Source organism: Chroicocephalus ridibundus, chromosome 2 (genome assembly GCF_963924245.1).
Source record: "Chroicocephalus ridibundus chromosome 2, bChrRid1.1, whole genome shotgun sequence".
NCBI lineage: Eukaryota > Metazoa > Chordata > Aves > Charadriiformes > Laridae > Chroicocephalus > Chroicocephalus ridibundus.
This window is the reverse complement of record NC_086285.1, coordinates 10,260,890-10,285,398: the sequence shown is the minus strand read 5'-3', so window position 1 is coordinate 10,285,398 and position 24,509 is coordinate 10,260,890. Positions and strand designations below refer to the sequence as shown.

General features: G+C 39.7%; 1 protein-coding gene across 4 annotated transcripts in view; it reads left to right on the top strand.

The window, feature by feature from the left end:
- Positions 1-14,444: 14,444 nt before the first annotated feature.
- The window catches only part of LMBR1 (limb development membrane protein 1), a 77,476-nt gene continuing 67,411 nt past the window's right edge, over positions 14,445-24,509 (top strand). For all 4 annotated transcript variants that reach the window (XM_063324415.1, XM_063324413.1, XM_063324414.1 and 1 more), the window contains exon 1: positions 14,445-14,801. In XM_063324415.1, coding sequence (XP_063180485.1) covers positions 14,739-14,801 — 63 coding nt within the window. In that variant the 5' untranslated portion in view covers positions 14,445-14,738. The remainder of the gene's footprint in view (positions 14,802-24,509) is intronic.

Below are 24,509 nucleotides of genomic sequence, written 5' to 3'. Positions count from 1 at the left end.
CCTGTTTTGTTAGAGATTTGGAATTTCTTATTCTTCCATAGCTTTCACATGCCCAAGTTCAATTGCTTTTTCCCATCAGCAGAAAAGGTCATTCTCATTAGGAAACAAATAACGCAAATTGGATTAATCCAATTTGCATATTCAAATATGCAAACGAGCACACTTCTCATTTTTCTTCCCAAGTACTGACCTCTGAGTCAAATGGAATTTCTTCTACTCTGAGCTGAAAGTGAACTTCTATACAATAAAGATGATTGGGTATCACAGGGCATCTGACATATTTTATCTAATTGTGATTACAGATATTTGATGTTGGACAGAAAGAAAGCCTGTGGCTGGATTTCACAAGAATGAAAAATTAGAAGTCAGCCTAGATTCCAGTTTTTGTGTAGAAACAGAGGTGATTAAGCGAAATTATTAGACCTGTTCAAGGCCAACATAAAAAATTGTTTTAAAGACCAGTGCTTAAGATTGATGTTACCAGCAGCCTCTTGATGCAGACTGGGAATGTAGCCATGGAACAATCCCAACCTCCAGCAATAAGGATACAGAGATTCAAGGTCACTTGCAAGCTGAGATGCTTTATATAGCACATTTCAATGCTTGCTTACATTCTGGACTGACCATAGGTTCTTATAGTACCAAGGATTGTCCTTTTATTAGGTAATCACTATGAGTGATTATTAGATGAGAAAAATCTTGCCATCATTACCTGTGATGGACAATACACTATTATTCTGCAATAGAATTTAAAAACATTGTCTCGTTTTATTCTTTAGTAACTAAGTTGAATAAGGGTGTGATCCAGTATTACTCTCCAGTTCCTTCAAAAATAATTACACACTAAAAATGGTAATACATCAAAAATTTAATTACATTAAAAGTGCTTACTAATGTTTTGTTATTACTCTGTTTAATCTTGGCATCTGCATGCCATCCATTAATTTATTTCAGTAAAAACTATAGGTCACATTGTGAAGTTCTTATTATATTTCTATGTAGTCAAAACTCCCTTTTTTTTTTCCGTGGAGTGTAGCTTCAGTGAAGACATTGATTTGGGGTACATGGCTTTGTGTATGCAGCGATGCATCTAGCAGAGGAAGGTAACTAAGATGGTGCTTTAGTTAGTGTATATTTCAGATTTCTATATAATTTTTTTTCAATTTATAATACTTAAACTTATTAGTTCTTGTATTTAAATCAAGCAGCCATTTAAATAAATAAAAAAAGGACTTTATTTGGGGCACAGGCTTCAATGCTGTTTTTGAAAAAATATAAACTGCATAATAAAATGATACACTGAAGAGACACTTCAACAGTAATTAAACTATATTTTTGTTTCTTTCGTATACATACTCCTACAAACTCATATGAAAGAATACTATAAGCTGCTGCTTCTTTATAAAGACAAGAATACTGTTTTCAGAAAAGTCAATACACAGCGATTTTGTCAAAAAAGAAAAGGCAATACCAGTATCTTGATGCAAATTAATTCAGCGTACAACTTAGTATATTTTGTCTCTTGTAAAGAAATTATATAGAGGACACTATGCAACACTGTCTTCTGCACCAGCTTGTTTTAATACTGGGGTAACCATATTTTTCAGATAACTTTAAATATAAATAAAAATAAGCACACACACATATAAATAGGTACATAAGTACACAGACATACATTATGTATAAGTATCCATAAAATATATAAATTCATTTAATGATTTTAAAACGTACCCTTTAAAATCTATTGTATGAGTGAATCTTTAAACAAATTCTTCCAAAAAATGCAATAAACTTGTCCCGCTGACTTTGTGCATAAGTATTTCCCATTCCGTAACATAAGACAGGAAGAACGATCTGAAAATTATGGTCTATAGTTATTTCTTGACTCATGAATCTTTTATGAGGATTGTGCATGTGTAGAGCAAAAGGACAATATAGTTTCTCACATTTTCTAGTACTCTCAGTACTAAAAATGGCATGGGCCAGACAGAAGAATACAGCTGTGATTGCTTTGAGTGTGCAGTGTAGCTCACAAGCATTTCTCTCTGTAACAGTGGTGGCCGGAGTGGCTCCCTCTGCTCAGTTATATCATTCCTTCTGCTGTGTGAACATGGAATGAACTGGCTCAGAGAATTCATTCTGATTACATTTTTCATTTTTGCTAGGTTATTTTCCCCAGGTGTGTCTGGCCATGTATTACTGTGTCAATACTGCTGAAGAGGTAGTGGGAACATATTGAACAAGAACAAAGCTGGACAGGATCAGCGCTACAGCCCTAGAGGTACTTGCTTAGGTACTTTTACGAAGTGCTGAAGTGAAATCCTCACTTGAGTTTTTCAGAAGCTCCATGGAGATTATTAGCCTGCAGTAATATAAAAATCAATTAGATGTAGGGAACTTGGAGTTGGTATAGTGTCTGCTGCAGGATTACTTCACCAATGCCAAATTATGTGAAAAATTTTATAATACGAACAGACAAAATAGTTTTTGATTCAGTTATTCTGTAAGGGTCTTTAGGCCACAGAGAAGGAATTTGAGGCTTCCTTCAGAGCTATTTGACAGGAAAGCTGATGTTCCCTCAAACCTGTCATGACTCAAGGCACGACCAGAAAATATGAAGGGTAGAAGGATGTACCAGTAGATCCTGCTGCCTGGTGATGGTGTTGAAGATGGGAGTCAGTGGTGGGGATGTAAGACAGAGGAAGGGAAGGAGTATGGATGGCATTTCAGCCATTGAAAAATTGTACCTCACTAAGGCACTGCTAGTGTTTTACTGTGGTGCGTGGGGTGAAGAGAACTTGGAAAGGTTATGAGTTCACTGCTGTGCTACCTCTACCACTACAATAGAAAATCCAAACATATGTCTAGCATGTAGTGTTATTTAGGACAACATCAGTGTTCAGTAATGATTTCCCTTACAGATTTACTGGCAGCCTGAAAGCATTCAAGACTAAATGTCACTCTGGTAATAGAGTTGAAAAGTGGAGAAGACCCATCTGAGAGAGTCGGGTTGTTTTCTTACTTTGTTGATGAGATCCAGGTGTTAATACACAATGGGACAGCAAATAGGTCTAAAATTATATTTTCATTATGCTAATTCTGGGAGCATGCAACTATAAATGGATGCAAGCATGCTGTGGGCTAGGGTTTAAAAAAAGTGATCGTATCAGGTCAGTGTATGCCCAGAGTAATAGCACTTGGATACCCACAATGATAACAGGACAGAGTGCGGTATGGGGAGGTGCCTGTCAGGCTACAGAAACCGCATTCAGCACAGACATGGCTGCGTAAACAGTAAAACTCTGCCATGTGCTATGCAGCATTATCTGTACTTCAAAGAAAGCTACATCCTATGCAATACTTCATCAGTGACTGCAAACTGCAGAGTTATTTCCTATGATTTGTTGTTTCTACTAATCAGGATGAAGTGACCCCTTTGTATCCAGGTTTCCCAGTGTGCCTTATAGTGTCTTTTAATGTAGGCTTTTAGTGTATATTTAGCTTTTGACAAATTAACCAACAATACAAAAAATATTGTTTCTGTAAAAGCAATTAAGTTTTGAGACATTGACACGCAAAATGCAAAACAATACGAATGTATCCTCTGTAACCTTGTTAATTTTGTACTATCCCTACAGTTTAAGTAAGTGATTACTCACAGAATGACGTGATTTAGAAACAAAAGACCATCTGTCTCAAACAGATGACACCTTTGTAACCTTATCAGTACTGAAAACAGAAAAACTAGATTCTGCAAGTTTATCAGTAACCAGTTTATAGGGAATATGCTTCAAAGAAGAATGAATGGATGGTGTACCTGGTTTTACATTGAAAAGTAGGTCTTGTCTTTGTCTCTCTGCTTCTCTAAAAGCTCTGCAGCCTTCTCTCCTTCCATGTATCATACAGAGTCAGCGTATTGTGGTGAACTAAGGTCATCAGCAGCCCTGAACTTGTCAAATGGTGGGCCATATGGAGCTCTATGCTTTTTTTCTATATAAGGTGGGACCAGAATTTTGGGAAAGCCTGACTGCAACAGCCATATCAATGTGGAACATGTGAAAAATTGGGGGAACTGGCTAGAGGTAATAAAACTGAAGAACACCTATAGCAAGGCCAAAGGTAGGATTATCTCCTTGGCCCAGGGAGAAGATGCACTCCTGTGTCAGTTAGTAGTTATTACAGGTTGAGCCATGCATGACCACATCTTTGATGAGAAATGGGGTCAGTGACCATTACCACACACTGATGGAGATGAAAGGATGAATATTTACACTTTTAACCTTACGTGGATAAGGCTGGGAGTTGTCCCACTCCTCTCATACCGGCCATTAACAGCGTGTAGGAGAGCAGGGTGTACCTGGTCAGGCAAAGACGGCATCTTATACAGTTCATCAAGTTCAAGATGTATCTTGAAAGCCAGTAATGTAGGCAGACCTTCCCCTCTGCAGCTCCTCTGTTGAAAGACCAGGAGATGCATACCTTTTCCATGTGTAGGATTCAGCTGACAGGGAGAGGGCTTGGGATGACTTCATCCAGGCCATGGATGAGATTTACTGAGGGAATGGCAAACAGACAGGCCAAGGAATAGTGGCATTGTCATGAAGAACTTTTGGCCCTGCTTGCACACCTCTGTTTGGAGCACAGGAAAACCTGAGACAGAATAAGATGGTGGCATTGCATATCCACGATGGCATAGCCTGAACCCACCTCATTGGGAGCAATTGACAGGGTCTGCTTCTATAGTTGACTTATCCGGGATTCAGGTGCCTCCATGAATCCCCCTGTCTAGGCAGCAGCCTCAGATATCAGGCTATTAAGAGGCTTTCAGGTATCAATGATATTTGAGTAGACAATACAGGCAGAAGAAGGGACAGAGAGAGCATCTGCAACATTTCTAAAATAGTTGGTGGCATCCCTAGCTTTATGAGATCAGGAGAAAGGGATGCACAGGACATCATAGCAGCTGACTGATGCCCATACCCTACCACTCTTAAACTGTGATATTGGGTTTTTATTTTTTTTTTTATTGAGCACATAGACTGGCATGTCCATCCCTTTAGAATCCATGTCCCTCCTTTAGAGTTACAGTACCTATAGAGATGTATGCACAGGAACTTTCCCATAGGGTTGCTCACAGCTCCAGGTTACCTTTAGAATCCTGGTGGATACTAAGCCCAGCCACAGAGGCAGATCGCAGCCCTGACGGCTTCTGCAACACCCTCATACCCAGAGTAATTCCTGTTCCCCAGCACCTTCAGTGGGGACCAGGCAGGGTGAGGTTTTTTTTAGCTGGATGTGGCTAATCTTTTCCACCTACCCAGAGGTCAGCGGGTGGATGTGGCATAGGTGGATGTTCCTGGTGGAGCTGGTCAGGGGCCTTTTGGGACATTTAGGGCCCTGCCAACCTGTCCAAGCGAACAGGCTGAGTGTGGTCTCTGCTTGTACTTTGACTGTACTTTGAGAGATTCCAGTTATCCCAAGGAACACAGGAAGACAGAACTATGTCTTTCAGCGTGTGATAAGTGTCTGCCTAGTTTGGGCTGGCTTCAGGAAGAAGGGCTGACCTTTATGAGATATTTTCTCTTGTGGTTTTCTCAGTCATCTTTTTAAATGTGACCTGGCATTCAAGGCACAGTCCTTAGCAATAACCTCTCTATGCAAGTCAGAATAGGTGAATTGAAGAAAGCGGATGATGGATGAGAAGTGTGTGGACAGTAGTTTCTAGACAAACCTTGGATTCGGAGGGTTTGTACGACAGCTGCATACTTTACTGTATGTGGTGTAAGTGGACCTCTCCTTTTGCACAAGCCAAGGCTTATGACTCAATAAAATTGAGAAAAAAACTAAGCAGGCACAGTGTGATAGTGACTTTCAACGTTCTGCCTTATGGAATGGAATGAAGCTGTATCAGCGGAAGTTCAGACTGGACATTAGGAAAAGGTTCTTCATTGAGAGGGTGGTTGGTGACTGGAACAGGCTCCCCGGGGAAGTGGTCACAGCACCAAGCCTGTCAGAGTTCAATGAGCACCTGGATGACGCTCTTAGTCATAGGGTTTAGTTTTAGGTAGTTCTGCGAGGAGCACGGATTTGGACTTGATGATCCTTATGGTCCCTTCTAACTCGAGATATTCTATGGTTGATTCTATGTGACATGCCACGTGTAAAATATGGTCAAATATGATATATCTGCCTCGTAGCATAGACATATATGAAATATTCAGCACGAGGTATCTCTGCAGTTGCTATCGCTGGCAGGGTGTGTATAATTTGAATCTAATGTATGGCTTACAGGGCCTAAAATTAGGAAGATAAAAATACTTTAAAGAGTTGCATGAATCACAACCTATTCCTTCTTCTATCCTCTCACTTTCAAGACAGTATGAAATCTCTGGAGTGCTCCATTCAAATACTTAGATATACCCAAATGTTTAAAGTCACTAGAGATGGCTTTTGCTTTTATATGAGGGCCAGAGGACTATATATCATCCCAGGGGTTGAGGATCCTGCTATATTTTTGTTACTTGGAGGTGTAATTACTGTAATGTAGCATCTACTTGAGAAAGGAAGTCAAACTCTCAAGAACAAATTAGCTAATGTCACATTACTGGCATGATTTTTGTTAAAAGGCCTGCTAGATCTGAGTCCAGTTTCTGAAAATAAGTATCGCCTTATGTTATAAAATAATCTATTCTCATGATGTCAGCATTTTCTGATATACTGCTGGTGGAATAGATGAGTGCTATATGTTCTGTGGATCAAATACTGATCATCGGAGCTCTCCTTAGAGCGTAGTCTGTGATGGGATGAGTGCATAAAGTTCTCCTGGTCAGGAGATCAGACTTGACAGTTGTAGTGTCCCTTTTTGGCCTTCCAGCCTTTGATGCTAGCAATAAGCTTATATAGCAAAGAGAAACTTTAGCATGGCAAATGGCAGATACCGTAAAAGTGCGTTTTACATATGACTGTTGCATGAAGGGATACCTGATGAAATTTATTTGCGATGTCCTTGAACAACATTGAATTCTCCAGATTAGGTGGTGCCTGTGGAGCAAACCTATTCATTTTGCTAATGAGACAGAGGAGGAAGATAAAGATTTAAAAAATGCCTGGCATCATATTTTATTAGTCACCCAATATAATTATTGACAGGGATCGAGGATGTTAAGTTCCAGAAAAGGACTACTTATTATCTTAACACTCCTGAGATGCATTAAACACATTTGAATTTAATTAGAAAGGAGTATCCATGATTTAAGAATAAATCTTGCGCCTATTAATTTTAGAAATTAAGATGATTTATTTCCTTTAAAATTTCTAGCATTTTGGATAAAAGTCCTTCATAAAAGGTGCATGGCTTACTTTCAAAGACTAAATTTATACAACGTGATTTTGTCAACCAGACTGAAAAATGGTTCTAGTTTAATACTGGATAGATTTTTGAAATGCTTTCCATGTGATATTTAACAATACAGTCATCTTAGTCATGATGAGTCAGATACTGAGTTTAAGTGAGAAAAATAAAATGATTTAACTAATACCAATGGCTTTTATTGTTTAAAGATTTGTCAGTGCAATGCATTTACTCCAAAAATTGTGAAATTTCATTTCTCAAAACTATGTAACTAACAAAAAATAACTTGAGGGTAGTTTAGAATGAGCACAGATGGTCCAGCAGATTAATGATTTCAGTATTTTTTTTTAAAGGACAATGAGTACAGCCATGTTAAGTAGTCAGGAACCGATAGTACGTGTGAATATTTGCATTTTCATCATTTATAATACAGCTAACGTATGGTCACATGTTTTAGAATCAATAGTAAATTGGCAGACTAAGATGTCTGATGAAAGATATCGAATGGCCCACAAATCAAAGAAGAATATTCAAAAAGGACAGAGAAACAATGAAAGGTAAACAATCAGCAAAACTCGCAGAGAAAGCACAGGCGTACTGATGGGTGAGACCCTATAGCCTGTGCAGCATGTTGTGTAGATGTAATGCTATAGTGCTACATATGCAACAAACCGAGGTGGAGCAGAGGCTGGAGTCAATTTAAATGGAACTATGTAAGCGCTTAAAGAATGGGAACTAAACATAGATTGAAGAGAAAGCACAACAGTGAAGAAAGCACCTGTTCTGTAAGAACAGAAAAATTATGTGTGACACTGGTTTCAGAGACTTATGCTGCTGCTATTATTCAACCAGTGGCAAAACAACATTAAAGCTTCTAATGATTATTTGCTAACACAAAAAATACTGGCTTGACTCTCAAATAACTCTTTTGGATTCCATTATGAGGTTGCCATGGAACCCACCCATGATATTGGCGAGCTCGTATTCCGTATGGGCAAACATAACACTTGATACCAGCAAAATATGTATTATATGTACTTAGTATGTCAGGAAGTCCTCAAAGACAAGAAAAATTATAAGGAAAATGGTTTTGGATAAAAAAAAATGGGATGCAAATGATTTTTTTTTTTAAAAGGATGTATTTATTCTGGTCGACAAATCACTGCTAATACTACTGGCAGATGACACAAAAAAGTTGGCAAATACTGGAAGTAACAGAGTGGTAAATTACAAAGATAAACTAATCATACAGAGCAATATGAAATATTTGGGAAGCAGAAAACAAAAGAGGCTTCAGTTCCATGAATGTCCATGGATGCACCAGGAACAAGGAGTCAAGGTCCTGTCTACAGAACCAGGGCTATGTCTGTAGAATAATGATTCAGAATAAAAATTATGCGTGGCTGCTGGTGGGTATGAGCAAAGTTCAGAGGTAGCCACTATTTTCTACCTGAAGGAAATGATTGCTATAGCATTTGGATTACAACGCCCCTAAAACTGGCTTTACTGTATATAAACAAGTAAGTGGACATGACAACCCAAAACAAAGATAAAGAGCCGTTAATCTTACTTTGGGTCCACCATGAGGAAGCCTTTTACCTACAGCCAGACCTCTGATAGCAGGAAGACAGGAGTAGACACAAGTTTCTTCGATTGCACATCCCGTTTGCTTCTGGGAAGTAATCATGTTTTTTCACCTCTGAAGCTGCGTGGTGTTTTCCTCTATAATGACTAAAAAGGTCTGTAATAGCATAAAATAAGGAGGTGTTTTACATCTGTTCATAGACTTGATAAAATCAAGCCTAGAATACTGTTTTCAGTTCTTTTGCTTGTGTTTTAACAGATATGTTAAAAGTTTGAAGAGAATTCAGGGAAGAAAAAAAAAATAGGTTCATGGTTAAGAAAAATCTTCAAAGAGTAGATTTACTTAGAGTAAATCTTTTTAACTGCCTGAAAAGGAGATTTTGAGGTGAATTGTGATTATCAGGAAATATCAAGTATTAAAGTTTTTAGTTGTAGCTGGGAAGGACAGAACAAGAACCATAGTTAGAAGCTGAAGGCAGTAAAATTCAAATCAGAAATAAGGCATGATTTTTAATACAGATGGTAATTAAATATTAAACACACCATAAAGAGAAGTAATGAGTTTTCAGTGTTTTGATCCATCCACTCTAGCTGAACACCTTTCAGAGGCTGATTGAATCAAACACTAATTTCTGGGCTCAAAACAGACACGGTAAAAGTAAGGCTTTTTTTTGTTGCAGGGTTTTGTGGTGGTTTTTTTGTTTGTTTGTTTGTTTGATTTGGTTTGGTTTTGATTCTTCAACTCTGTAATAATATTGACCCTGGCAGGAGTTCAGGAGTTCTACCAATAAATACCTACTTGAAGAATCAGCCGAATCAGCCGAATCAGCCGAATCAGCCATGGATAGACAGCATGGAGCAGACGTCCCCGGCCTTGTTCATATCTGCATAGCAGGTGAACTTTGAGTTTTATTTGCAGTCACATGTCATTGAATATTTTCTTTTATCTCATTCCTAACTGAGTTTAAGCTGCAATGTGGTGGGTTGGTTTTTTGTTTTGTTTTTTTTGTTTGGTTTTTTTTTTTCCTTTGAATCCTCACAGTGGGACATGAAAGACACAGTAAAAGTGCAAGGAAGCAAAATGAGTTTTCGGTCACTTCATGCTGCCTAGATATGGAACTCAAACTGTTCTAACTTCCTGACATGATTTACGCTTCCTTTATGTAACAACGCCGAGCTCCTGCAGAGTTTATGCTTCTGACTATAAACTCTGCAGCGGTCTGACTCTGGGCTTCTATCAGTGAAGCAAAGGTAAGGACCAGAAGGAGTTTTACTCATCACTGAATCCAGTTCCTTGGTTATTGAAAGCAATCTCCTAAACTTTTTATAAATGGACAAAGCTCTAAGTTAAAAGTAGTGGAAATGTTTTACGCAAATGCTCATTTCAAAAGCTTGTTCAAAACTGTATTACTTCGATGAATCATTTTTTTCCTTCTGTTTTTTTTGGGTATAGATTCATCACACATCATATATTGATGAATAGATACACCATATCCAGCACATACCTATGTGAGTCTATACTGAACTAGTTTAGATCATTTTTTTGGTGTCAAAATTCGCATTTTTAATTTAATTTTCTTTCCCTTGACTGTTTCAAAAATATAAGTATTATGCTGTAATATAGCATTTAGCTGGGGAGTTAGTGTTACTGGGTTGACACGATGAAGATACAGGCTGGAAATATTTGGAACAAAAAAAATCATGCTTTTTTATTTTAAAAAAGCAAACAAATATAAAGAAAGTATGAATAGAATTGAAGTGCCAGTCAGCAATATTTCAAGTTGAATCCAGATCCAAGTCTGATGGTTCTGACTTTCTCAAATTCTAATGCAATTCTTGCTATGCTTTATCTTACCCAATACAAGACATTGAAATGATCACCCATTATGTATGTAATTATGATAGCATAACATTTCTTTTATACCATGATCAAGTTATTTTAACTTTTCAGTCTTTCTTTTTGTCTTTGTAATTGGCTTCTGTGTATGTAAAGTGCTGGGTATCATCTGTGGCGTCTGTGTACCCTAAGTTCTCTTTAAAATCAATGGTCACTCTCAGCAACATACTAAATTGTGCTTCAGGCATCAATCTGGCCAATTCTTAGTGATATCTTGCATGTAATCATATAAGTAGTCATGTTAACTGGGAGAATAACTTCCTATTTTCTGTGTAGTCCAAGCTGCATTTGGCTGAATAATGACTGGAAAAGAAGGCATCACCTGTTCAAATGCTGCTAGATAAATTGAGATTTAAAGGCATGGTGCCAATTTCACATTTACAGTCAAAGACGGTGATCTAAAATCCATTGACAAATTCTGTGGGCACCTTCCCAGTGAAACAGTTCCAACTTTAGCAACTTCAATTCTAGCCAATTCAACTAATTTTATTAGCGTGAATATCCCCACATTTTTCTGGAGAATCTCAGAGATAATCCAGTGTGCATAAAACCCTCCTTGGGGATTCAGGATACCAGGCACTTACTGGTTTACCCAAAAGCTGAAAAACTGTTCATTTAAAACTAGTAGGCTGAAAAAGAATAAACTGAGCAAAATCCATTAACTTTGCTCAACCTCTATGCTGAGGGGTTAGGCATCACTATATGTAAGTTTAATAGAAGTCTGTTTTTCATTACTGCCTTTGTGTTTGTATATCTGTACATTAGCAACTTGAGAAAATGTTTTATTTGCACCTAAGTCATGTCTAGATTAAACCTAGACCAAGCTCCTTAGAGTTACCGAGGATGTCCTAAGAATTACTGAGGAAGTCCTAAGAATTGCTGAGGATAGTCCCTCCAGCCCTTTGTTATGGCTGAAGTATGGAGGAACAACATAAAGGCTTTTAACCGCCTTCTGGTGCAAGGTACCTCAGGCTTAATTTTCGAGGTTTTTCTTTTGGTATGCTTCAAAATACTACTTTTGTACTCCCATCAAAAAAATCAACGGGTTCATCAGTCAGCCTTCTCGTCAGTTTGCAACAGCTGCCTACTCTAGACTGCACTTCCTTCAATATAAATAGATTTTGCAGTGGTGGCTACCATGTCCTTCCTTCGTGATGTAGACACCTTGGAACTGAGCAATAACATCTGTCCAAGAAAGGATCGAAGCTAGGGGGTTTTTTTTGGGTTTTTTTTGGTTTGTTTTTTTTTTCTCTCCTGTCTTCTTAGCAAATATGAATGTGTATCATGTTTCTGATGATTCATCTGCTAGAAATGGAAGAAAGCACTTGCCAGTCCATAGTATGAGACATATTTATATCTCCTCCTTGGGTATATTTCAAATATATTAATATATTTATATATATATTTATATTATATACATTTTATACATATATTTCAAATATATTAAAAAGAAAACATACAGCCCAAGTAGAAGCTGAAGGTTCAATTCTGCTAAGCTTTAAACTTAATTTTGTTTCTATAAGAGCTACAAAAGTACAGCTCATTTTCCTTACAACCTTCTATTCCAGAGCAGTGTTTACTATATCTTCACATAAAGTTAGAAATATATTAAATCCTTGATGCCTAGATGCAATGCTCAGACCTCCTTAATGAAGTAAACTTCGTTTCAGATTCAACAAGCTGCTAGATTTCCCAGGTAGCTCAGGAACTAAATCTCAGCTCTGGCCCAGATTCCAAACAACTGGCAGCAGGCGTTGGTATTTACTGGCAGAGATTCCCCAAGAGCCTATGGCTTGCCCTGGCCTAAGCTGTGTTCCTTCTCTTGACTCCTAACTACAGCTTCTGCTGTCTCTTCTTCCCCAAACTGCCTCACTCTTCCATCTGCTTCTTGTGGGTCATCCTTGTTGCCTGGGTCAACTTGCTGCTTGCCTGTGGCCTGAACTCCAGCAACACTCCTTGTTTGTCTTGGTGCTAGTATGTGTATTTTAACATACTGATTGCTGGCCTAATCTCTGATTGTTCCCATTTTTCCCCTTTGACTGGACCTTCTTGTCTCCCCTGTTCTTAGCTCTGGTTTGTTCTGGCTCCAACAGTTTTTGTTCCTCATGCCCTGCTTCTAACACCATTGCAATTTATTGCGTAGGTCTTTATATAGGATGATGAAAAGTGGGAATCTGTCTGTTCTGTATAAGCGTTAAGCATGATGCTTTGTAAGAAAAGAGGGTTTCTCTTTGAGACATAATTTCTATAGGCGACTCTGAGAGAATTTGATTGCTCTGGGGACAGGTTCTTGCATACCAAACAGCTGTCTGCTTTTTCCAGTTGTATTTGTTATTATAATAGAAGATATTACTTCTACCTATAAACCTTGGCTTCAGTTACACTGTTCCCTCTGGACTAAGTCTGGAGAGAATAACAGCTGTAGCCACTCTTACAAGCCAAAGTCTCATGTGAAGTTCCTCTTGGCAGCTACAGATGCTTTCACCGCTTTCAGGATCGCAAGAAGAAATGGTGATTGAAGATAAGTGGGAATAGCTGAAGAAAAAAACCCAGCGGAGTAATAATATTGTCCATCAGATACAATCTAGTGCTGCTCGGGGAGTAGCTGTCAAGTAGGACAGCTTTTCCTGAGAATAATCTCTCTGCCCCCTGCTCCTCCAGGTCTGCTTCTAGTGGTCCTCTCCTGTTCCTACAGCCTAGTGAATGCCTAGAAAGTCTCCCTCCTCAAGCAGGGGGCTTCAGAAGGAGAGAGTGGGGATATCTCTGACCTCTTGCCCCCATGGCGTGATTCTGCCTGCAAATACCTCATCTGTTCTTCCAGAGTATCAGAAGAACGAGGGTGAAACCGTGGCCGTGCTGAAGCTGAAGGAAGTTCTGCATCCATTCAGAACTGCAAGAAGTACGTTAGGCAGTCAAAGATTGCTTTTCTAACCCTAGAATTCAGTAAGTACTTCACCATCTGCGTTTAATCAAGAAAATGGGCCAGAGGCTGGGAAGCGAATATAATTGAATTATGGTTGGCGTGGACGTCATGTATAATATATCAATCCGTGTAAACAGGCAGAAAGTGATGATCCTTATTTTTGATACTCCCTTGGAATTACATTATGTATTTGGATAGAAGCGAGTGTTTGGTTTGCTAAATCACCATCTATAATTTATAGTGTGTCCTAGATTACTAGGTTTTTTGTGTATATTTAGGCAGTTGATCTACTTGCAAACTTGGAAACAAAGACAATTGCGTGTGTGTGTGGAGGGATTGGGGAGCAGCTGGGAGACCGGGCCTTTGCCCTGCAGCACAACACCAACACAAAGCTGCTCCAGACAAGCGCAACACGAGTTTGAACTTCACTTTTAAGTACAATCTTCCAAACCCTGGTGCATCCGCGGGCGTTCAGCCCGACCAGGGCACCCCCGGCCTGTCCCGCCCCCGCCTCGGCCACGACCCCTTCAGCCGAACTCCCGCCTTCCTTCAGCCACGCCCCCGGGCATTGGTTCGCGCTCCCTTCGCTCAAAGACAAGCCCCGCCCCTTCCCCCGCCCCCGCCTCGGGGAGGGTTGGCCACGCCTCCCGCCCGCTAGCCCCGCCTCCCCCCCGGGCTGTTGGGGCGGGGCCGCGGTGTGCGCGGGGACGCTGCGTGGTGACGCAGCAGGAGGGGTTGAGGCGGCACTGCCCGCCCTTCCTCCACCTCTTCCTCCTCCTCTTGCCGCTCCGCACCCGCCGGTCAGTGACAGAGCGGCGGACCCAGCCGCCAGCGCCGCCGCCGGGGCCCCGCAGCCGCCGCTGGGCCCGGGGGAGCAGCCGGCGCTGCCGCTGGCCATGGTGGCCCGCCTGCCGCCGGGGGGGCAGGAGCAGGCGCGGCGGCGGCGGCCGCCATTGCGCGCGGGGGCCGCGGGACTATGAAGGATGGAAGCAGACGAGGTGACGATCCGCGAGCAGAACTTCCACAGCCAAGTGCGGGAGTACACGGTAGGCGACGCCGCCCCCGCACCGCCCTGCCCTCCCCCATGCCTCCCTGACCTGTCACTGCGGTGCCCCGGCGGCCGCGCTGCCTCCGGACCCCCGCCTTGGTCTGCCCTCCTCCCCCCTTCCCCCCCGGTTGGGCAGCCGTGGGGTTGTCCCGCTCTTTCCCTCTTTCCTTGCTTTTCCCCTTGCCCCGGCTCCCGTGTCCAGATTGGCTCTGGTGGGCTGTCCCGTGTGGACTCCGCGGTGCGAGCATCTCCCCCTCCGGGCTGGGGGCGAGGGCGGGCTGTGAGGACCCCCGCTCTCAGCCGGCGTGGGTTTTCCTCTGCCTGTGGCTTCAACGGAAAGGGGAAAGGCTGTGCATGTGTGCAGGACACGGTGTGCTCCTGACCCTGCTCCTGTCCCCTGTGTTACGTGTTCAACCCCTCAGCCTTCGAGTGCAGCCCTGCTACTGCACGGTGCGCGTGGGGTTTCGTGTTATCGCTTGTGACACGAACATCCTCCTGCCTTTTCCTGCGCTGTTTGCAGCGGATGCGTGTAACCTTCGTGTTTTCCCTAACCCTTGGTGTCGTTCCCAGTGCTGCTGCGTGCCCCGCGCTCTCCAAGCCGAGCGACGTAGAGCAGATAAGCAGTGCCCGTGCTGTCCCATCTCCCTCAGCCTTCTGTAGTCAAGTGCAACACCGCACCGTGCGTGCGGATGGAGAGAGCTGTTGTGGTTTCCTCTCCGACTGCCTCATAAGTGTTTTCGGGACTATTGAAAGCTGAAAGAGGTGTTTTGATGGGGCGTATCTCTCTTCTGCCTCAGTTCAAGGAAGGAAATATGTGTTGCATGTAGGAGACGTGCAGTGTTGTCTTCTGTGCACGTGCTATCCTAACTCAGCTGGGTAGTTGCATTCTCCTTGCAGTTACTGCTGTTTAAGAGAGAATAGATTTATTGAATTAAAATATGATTTCATAATTTAGCTTCAATTATTTTTCAGTTGTATTGGGAGACAAATACCACTGTTAACTGATTTATGTAGGTCTATGGCTAGGTTATTTGATAAAAGATAAATTGCTTCGATCCGTTGTGTTAGTTGCTTTTCTGTATTTTACAAATCCATATGTTAACACCTTCTTTCTTCTGGTAAAGTATTAGATTTCTGGGATGTTTTTTTTCTGAAGAGTGCAAAACAAGTCTGTATGAAGAGAATTGTCACTTTAGGAGACTTTTCTGGACCTTCTCTTTTCTGTGAGTTGGTGTAGCTTATGTCATGAGAGCCAAGACCAGTGGAGGGGCATAAAAAGGAATATACTTTTTCGTAAAGAAGTCTTTAAGCATTATCTCCTTTGTGCTACGAAAACACAAGTGTATACACAAATTGTGCATCTCTTCTGGATGCTAGCATCTGTCTCTTCCTCAGTGTCTGTTTTCTCATTTGTATTTCTTTGTGCGCTAATGATCTATTTAGGTCCACCAGGGTCTTGTTTTGATACATCGTATGCTACGTATTGTGCTTTTGTAACTATCAGGATGCACACATTTTGAGTCTGTAGGAATGTCTCTGTGCAGCCTCTCCAGATACTGTTACGAATAGTGAAGGTCTGTTGAATTGTTAAAGAACTAGCTCATCTATACTGCAGCTGCTTCTGTTAAGCTACTTCAGCCCATCTAGAGTAACTGCTAACTCTTCCTGTTGGTGTAGTCACGTAAGAAATCATGTAAGACGTCAACAACTCAAATTTTAGAGGTGCAATGTTGCTTTGTTTGGACAGGGGAGGCAGAATATTCTTGCTCTTGAAACCGTACTTTGATCTTTAATATTAATGACAAGGTATCTGTGTTAATGTTTAATCAGTGGGAATAAAAATAATAATAACAATTTTGCCTTTTAAATCATGCATTGGTACAGTTGTGATGTTGTCTTTAATTTATGTTGGAAGACCGGAGGGTTTTAAGAGTGCATAAGCTGCTGCCATCCACAGCTGAGAGTATGCAACCTTCTTGTGGCTCTCGCGTTGCTGCAAAAGCATATTGCAAGTGTGATTACACTTGTGGTTAGTTTAAGCATAACAAAGTACACAGAGTATGTTGTTTACATGTAGCATTATGCTAAACATTCCTGGCCTTGCTGGTCATGAAGTTACATGGTGACTATAATTTCTTAAAATATGCAAATAAACAGTTGTTGTGTGGGTAGTGGGTATAATCACCAGTCCTTCAGCTGGAGGAGGGAACATATTCCACGTTCTGACACGTGCACAAGGCTTTCATTCCAGCTGCAGGTGAGCTGGGGGCAGGGGAGAAGTTAATAGGAGGATTTGATGTTTGTTATGTAATATTACGCAGCCAAACTCCACTAATATGCCTGTAAGAAGTAAGTAAAGTTTATGGAATTTGATAGTATTGTCTTTGGAGACCTAGTTGTGTGGCCCAGTCTTTCCTGGAAGCTAAAATGGTATATTCATGAGAGAACAGAAATCAAAATAAGTTGATGTAGTTGAAAAGAAAACCCTTTTCACTTTTCTTTTACAAATTTTCTTCATGTTATTTGAATAGATATAGAATTTCTACGTTGTGCTTTCTGATGGAGTCCTAAGGGCACACTAAGCTTAACTTCAGTGTAATGCTTGACTTCTGTTTCATCTAGTCTCTCTTTGTAGCTGGCAAGCTACAAAGTTTTCCATAAAGTTGTGTTCCATAACAAAAATCCAAGGCTTGTTATTCTTTTGCGGGTGGTGCCTGTTCTTTCTGTAGGTGCCAACTTCTGCTAATTCCACATTGAAAAGACAAATGTTTCCGACACATGTTTACTGATTGAGCAAGGGTGGAAGATTATTTTTTTTTAAATAAATCCTTCATCTGCTTTTGAGGTGACTGTCTCTGATTTAATGCTTAATTTAACTCCGGCCCGTTCACTCTTGACCTCATTTGGAGTGTCTGTATGGTACCTGTTTTTATTTTTTTTTTCAAAAGGGTGCCAGTTTGCAAGAAAATAATCTGTCTTGTGTTTTGTTGCTTCACGAGGATGATCTTTTATTAATAGGAGGTTAACTTCCCTGTTAACTAGGTTAAGCCCCTAGTTTCGGCGTGGCTTTTCAAATGTGAATCTGCTGTGTTGAGGATCTGTTGTTTGGATCAGTTATTGAAAACACCCGGTCTCTTTCAGGCTTGTATGGACTTTAAAATTCAGATTCGGTAAGGTAAACATGGAGACTGAGAACTGATGACTCGGTTTAAGAGTCATGGCACAGCCATGAGTTTGCTCTAAGTCAGTGAGTGCCTTGACTTCAGTAAAGCCAGAGTCATCCTCAGTTCTAACTAAAAAGGGCATCTTTCTGAAAAGCAGCTTTAGTTGGTTACAATATGTAGAAGTGTCTGTGTTCTGTACTTCAGCAGCATCCATATGAAGGAGTTGTAAAGGCCAGACAATGTTCTGTGCTGGTCTGATACTATCTGTTATTTTTGTACCGTTAATTAGTTGCCTTTCTTGATCCTTTAGGTTCATTTATAGTTTGCTGAGATCTTGCACATCCATGGAAGATACTTAAGCTTTTAGGGGACTGCTTTTCTCTTGTGTCCTGTTGTTATGTCTGTTTATACAACATAATTATAAAGTGTTCTGGTTTCAGCTAGTGTTAGTGTGAACTGTTTATTTCAAACACAAATTATGTAAGTGCAGTGGTTCAGTCTCTTTGTGTTCCCTGGGTTTACTTTTTAGAATATTCTTACACTCTTTTTTTTTTCTAATTTGAGTTTTCTATTCTGCAATATTAGTTTGTATTTTTAAAATTCAGTTCTACTTTTTGTTGTTATTTTTCCATTTACATGATGTGGGATTTTGTATTTGTGAAAATATACACATACACTTGGTTATGAGGTTGCCTTGGCAAAATAAATACACTGTGCTTGCATTTGTAGTGTGGGGAAAACTGTGGAAGAAAACAATTTGATGACCATGGAATTATTAGTTAGAAAGCTTAAGAACAAACATAGTGTGTTTGGAAATGACTTTATTATAGTAAATACGTTATGAAAAAAATCAGTCCTGGTAGAATAAGTTCAAATAAAAAAAAATTGCTATTATAACTCTAATTGCTTCATACAAGTCCAGGCAGATGTTGAAACTGGTGTAATATATAGTTTTATGATTAATGTCAGATGCTTCAGTTTGAAGGACTGAATGTTTTCAGGGGTGGAAGCTTCAGATGCTAGATATTTGGAGAAGCCTAGTTTCTCTACTTTCTAATGCAATTTCCTCTACGAGAAGGCTTTTTTTTTTTTTAAATCGTACCACTTTTAAATAGTAAGGGTTTTTTTTTTTTACAGGTGATACAATGGTTATTTAGTGTGTGTGTAAATCTGAATCTAAAAATACTTTTCAGCAGTTTAGAAAGGCCTTTTTAGGTAGTTGCAACTGCGTCATGTCTTTGATTTTTGTTTGCAACTTCACACTAATACCACTGACTTTGTTTTCTTCTCTGATTTCTTTTTGTGCCTTTTGTCCTCTTGTCCTGTTTTTGGGGTAGAGAGGTGTTCAAGATTCTTCTGTATGAACTAGTGCAGTGTGGATGCTGCTGGCGTTTGTCCCCTATGTGTCTGTAAAATGAGAAAGGTGATTTGAGCACTGGGCGCCTGTTGGTAGTGTGCTCCTGTTCCTGACCAGTTCTGCTTGCTTAAATTTATTCCCCAGGCAAAGTATGTAATCCTCACAGACCCTTTTTTATGCCAGAAGTGATGATATTCTGATAGTGCGCCAGGAAGAAAATGCTAATTAGAAGCATGGGTGATTTTTAAGGACAAACTTATTACAAATACTGTAACCTGGTCTAGTGGGAGGTGTCCCTGCCCATGGCAGGGGGGTTGTAGCTAGATGATCTTTAAGGTCCCTTCCAACTCAAAGCATTCTATGAAGTGTTTTTGTTTTGAATGTTTATGCAAATTTATCTTCAAGAAAATTGATGCCTTTCAATTTTTGTATCCATACACTGAAAGTTGAGGAATAATTTATATCTTACATGGGTTCTTGTATCTCAAAAATAACTTCACCTAGGTTTCTCAGTATTGCTTCTTTTTAAAAAAAAATTTTTTTGGAAAAGAACTGTAACTGAATAAAGGAGTGTTTGTGGTAGTGGCATGAGATGTAAGGCTGAAAGACTGGTGGGCATTTATCATAATTACATATATAAGATGTTGGCATCATTCTGTCCTCTTAAAAATATACCTTTACTTGTAAACATGGGTGCTGTACTGAACTTTAAGAACTGGTGAGTCATCTTCTGGCTGCTGGTCCTAAGGATCAGCATTGGTGGATCCATCTGGAATCAATCGGCATCTCCAAATACTTGGCATAGACAAGTGGATAGAGATATGCTTATCCCAAAACAGGAACAACTTTTGGCGAGTTCCACTTTTTCCATTTACATAAAATAAACATGAAAGGCTGAAGTGTAAAAAGCTGCTATTAGTTACAGTTCAAGATAATTCCTTTTGAATACTTGAATGTTTCTTTGTGGTAGCAGTTGACCAAAAGGGCAGCACACTTCATGGAAGATACAGACGTCTGTTTTAAGAAAATTTAGATTAAGGTGTAAATTAGATTTGAGAAAAATCTAATGAAAAGTGAAATAACTGACAGCAAACAAAACCAGCTATTGATTACAAGACCACAGACAGCACAATCCGAAATCTTGGATTTTGTTTGGGTAGCTGGCTATGTAGTAGAGGGACTGGATAAGATGGCAGGATGTAACTGGGAGATCGTAGGGTTTTAATGAACATCTCTATCTTTGCTGTGATGTAGGGATGCTGAGTGTGATTGACTTTATAAGCAGAAAACCTTCTGGAAAGAAGTGTTTTCAGAGATGTGGAGGATGGTTGAGGGGTGGGTGAAGCGGAGAGCAGAGCAGCAGAGGACATGGTAGTAATGTCAGAGCGGAAAGAGAATCTGAAGCACGTTGCCGGTGAAGTTCTGGTAAGAAGGCGAGAGTTCAGTTCTGGTGACACAGATGGAAATTTGGGTTAAGGAAGGCTATCTAAAGAAAACACTTCATTCTATATAAGCTTACTGCTTTTATTTGAAGATTATGTAAATTATTTTTTTTAATTGCAGTGCTTTCTCCTTTCCTGTCTTTCACCCTTCCCTATTTAATTTGGTATTAACCCTCATTTAGGAGGGCAGTGATGACTCTTGCTGAGAAAGTCTCAACTTCTGCAATATTCTCTGCTCTCTCTGTGCCCTCATCCTTACCCTGAAAACCACTGAAATTTTCCTGTAAACATGTGCTGTCAAATCACTGGGGACACTGACTTCTTGGTGACGTTAATGTGCAAGAATTTACATCATTTATAACACAGGAACAGGAGAGACTTTGAAAGTCATGATTGTAGTTTATGTTTTTATGCATATAATAATTAATGGTGTTGGTTGTTGCATCACTCTAAAATGTAAGCATACAGCTAGGTAGAGATGACCTGGAATAAGTTACTGTTGTAACCCACTTATTAGTAATTCACGTGACAAGTGAAACTGCTTCATACTTTCAGCAGCTTTGATCTGTTACTTTTTGGGGCCCAATTTACTCTCATGAAGATGGTGACAAAACTCATGTTGACGTTTTATCAGCTTGGTGTTGAATATGTATTGTAGTGTTGCTGAGCTGCTTCCCACACAGAGGTTTCTAGTTTCTCGATTACCTGAATATATTAAAAGTTGTTTCTAACAACTGTCAACATGGTTCCAAGAAAAAGCCCAGTGCTTTTTACTGTTTTAATATTTGATCGCGTTGTTAATAATTTGGCTTTGAAAATTTTGATTAACTGGAAAATATTATTTTACTGAACTTTGTTTCGGTTTCTCTATTTCCATATCATGTGTGGTCTCCACAGCAAGTAGTATGTGTATAAATGGCGTTGAAGTCTGTATGGCGGAGTTTAATATACAGAGGACAGAAGCAGAGTATATGTGTGACTTCCACCCCCTACCGCCCTGCCTTTAACTTCTTGGCTTATAGTGGTGTGGTTTCCAGTGTTAGGCTCCAAAATTGTCATCAAAACGTGGTGCTTCACAGTTTCAGTGTTGATATAAAGTGCTTGTTTATGCCTTGAGTCTCCCATTTTTTCCATTACCTAACTGTGCTTTCTATTTTTAACATATCTAGCTGATGGAAAGAATTGATGCTGATGAGTTTGTGTTGAGTTTGACAATAGCAACAAGTCTAAAATATTTGCTGAGTTTAAAACTGTGATAACTCACATCCAGTAGAGAGTCTGTATAATTGGTGAAAATTATGAAAACATAGAAGTATTGCAGTTTAAATATGTTTGAGTTTTGGGAATGGGGGTGAAAAGGAAGATAAGCTACTTAAAAATTCTACAGTATGTATGTGTTGAGAAGACAAGGAAGAGGATTTTCATGAGTTAAGAGGAGAAAATTCATTAGCTCTGTTTTCTAAGATAGTTATGTATCTTGCCCTGGAAATTAATATTAGCCAAAGAAACTGTCTTAACACAAATAAATTGTTTACCGAGTTTGTATTAATGAGACTTTTGAGGTTATATTTTTGTTTTAGAAAAGAATTTTTAATGGAATGACTCTGTGAAGTTTTAATATAACCGATTATTATACCATGGCTGTAAAATGTTGAGTAATACCTTCAGTCAGTGGCAGAATGTTAGGGTGATCGAGGTTGCTGCTGTTGGTGTTCATTCTAGAGGGTGTTTTTAAATCTTGCACTAATGCTGACAAATATTCCTGAATCAGATTTTAATGGCATTGCTGTAGCCCGTACAGGTCAAAGGAAAAATGACTCGCAGTCATTTTTTGAGGGGTTTTTGAGTGTATTACTGGGTATAGAATACATTACCCTGAACAAAGGTATCTTGGGCCTATTACTAAGGGTCGTGGAGGTGTCATAAGGTATTTTTCCCCTTTACCCAGCATCATAAATACATTCCCATTAAGTATATAAAAGGGGAAGTAAAAGCTAACACTTGTATATTGATTTGAATTTCTTCATTACTTTGAAGTGGGGCTTTGCTCCTGGTGTAGTTAACGTGCAGGTAGTTTTAAGCGAGTGACGTATGGAAGTTACCTTCTGAAGGGCTAGAGAGGCTGTTTTTATTTTAATCTTCAGCTGAGCGTTGTTTCTAGCACATGGGATATGTTCTTGGATGTTTTGTACTTTCTGTTAGGTCATGGAATTTTTTCCTAGATGAACAAGTCTGGGCACCCAGCCTTTGAACCACTTACGATTTCTTTGTGACTTAGGAACCAACTAAAAAAGTGGGTCAACCTCTTGCACACCTCTTGTCTTAAGTCAGGGAGGAGTCCTGAGAGGAGACCATACATGCGGGGGAAATCATAGGTGTGGAGGGTTGTGTTAATGAGTAAAATTAATCTGTAGTCATAAGACGTATTTGACATTTTCTCATAAGCTTGGATTTAGCGTGTCATGCTAAGTGTATAAGGCTGACTAGATTATAGTGAACTTAATTTAAGCATACAGTGCAGTTTTTAAGAATAAATAGTTAATATCTCATTTTGAGAAAAATGAGATGTCCAAAGCAGATGATATTATGAATGCCAAGGTCAAACTGAGAGCATAGCTAAAAATTTTTGTTTTCTTCAGTATGCATAGTTTATTATGGGTAGCTTACTGTTAACACATCTAAACTAGGTGGAATACCTTGTTTGCTTTTTAGATGTCAATGGGATAGTGGAGTTGTTAGAAATAGACGAAGCAGAACTGCTTGTCTCCACCTGTATTTTCTTGCTGTTTATTCCTGACATCCTTTTCACAAGTAAACAAAAGTCGTTGCCAAGTGGGACAGTAGGAGGAAGCTTTTTAGTTGCCATGTGGCATTTTAATGCACATTTAAAATACTTCAGCAGCATGAGAGCGGTAAGAGATGGGTGTACAATGTCATATTTACTTGTTTTCTGTTGTAGAAATCAAAATCCAGAAGTGCAACACTATTACTTTTCTGTAGGTAGTAATCACAGTCAAGCAAAACACTGATAGTTCCGTTTGCAGCCGTTAAACATGTTCTTAGACATCTTCTACAGGGTGATGTTACCCAGAGTGACCTCTACCTTCTCTTCTCTGTGCTGTTTTTTCTATGTAAGGGAAAAGGACACATTCTGTAAAGTAAACAGCAAGAAGTGGGGATATTCTTCGTTATGTCATTTTGTTTTTTTTTTCTTGCGTACTCTTTGCATAGAAATGCTGGTGGATATAACACCAGTAACATTTTTGTTTTAATACTGACACAGCCGCTACTTTATTTTAAAGTTATTTCCTTCCTTCCCTTATTCTGTAGTTTTTTGGAGCTTCTTGATCTTTTGATTCCTACCTAGTATAGTAAAACACGATTCATTTCTTGTCTGTTTTGCTTCTCCAGATTTACTCTCCCTGTTCTAAATGCTAGTATGCAAGCAAGTGGGAGGAAATGATCGCTTGTCTGCTTTGATGCTTTTCAAGTGGAACTGTTGAACCTGTGTTTCATACTTTGAAGTGTGCTATATCAAAGAACGTTACTAAGGTGCCCTGGTTTGAGGTAGAACAGAACCAACTTTCAGTACAGTAATTTTACTTCTTAGCTAAGATTCTTCTAACTCCCTGAAACTATCAGCATATTCTGCAGAAAACACTTTGTTCTCAGAGTGCTAAGACCTGATTATGCCACGGAGTGGTACACAGAGAGGCTCTTGCTTATACTTATTGCTATAACAA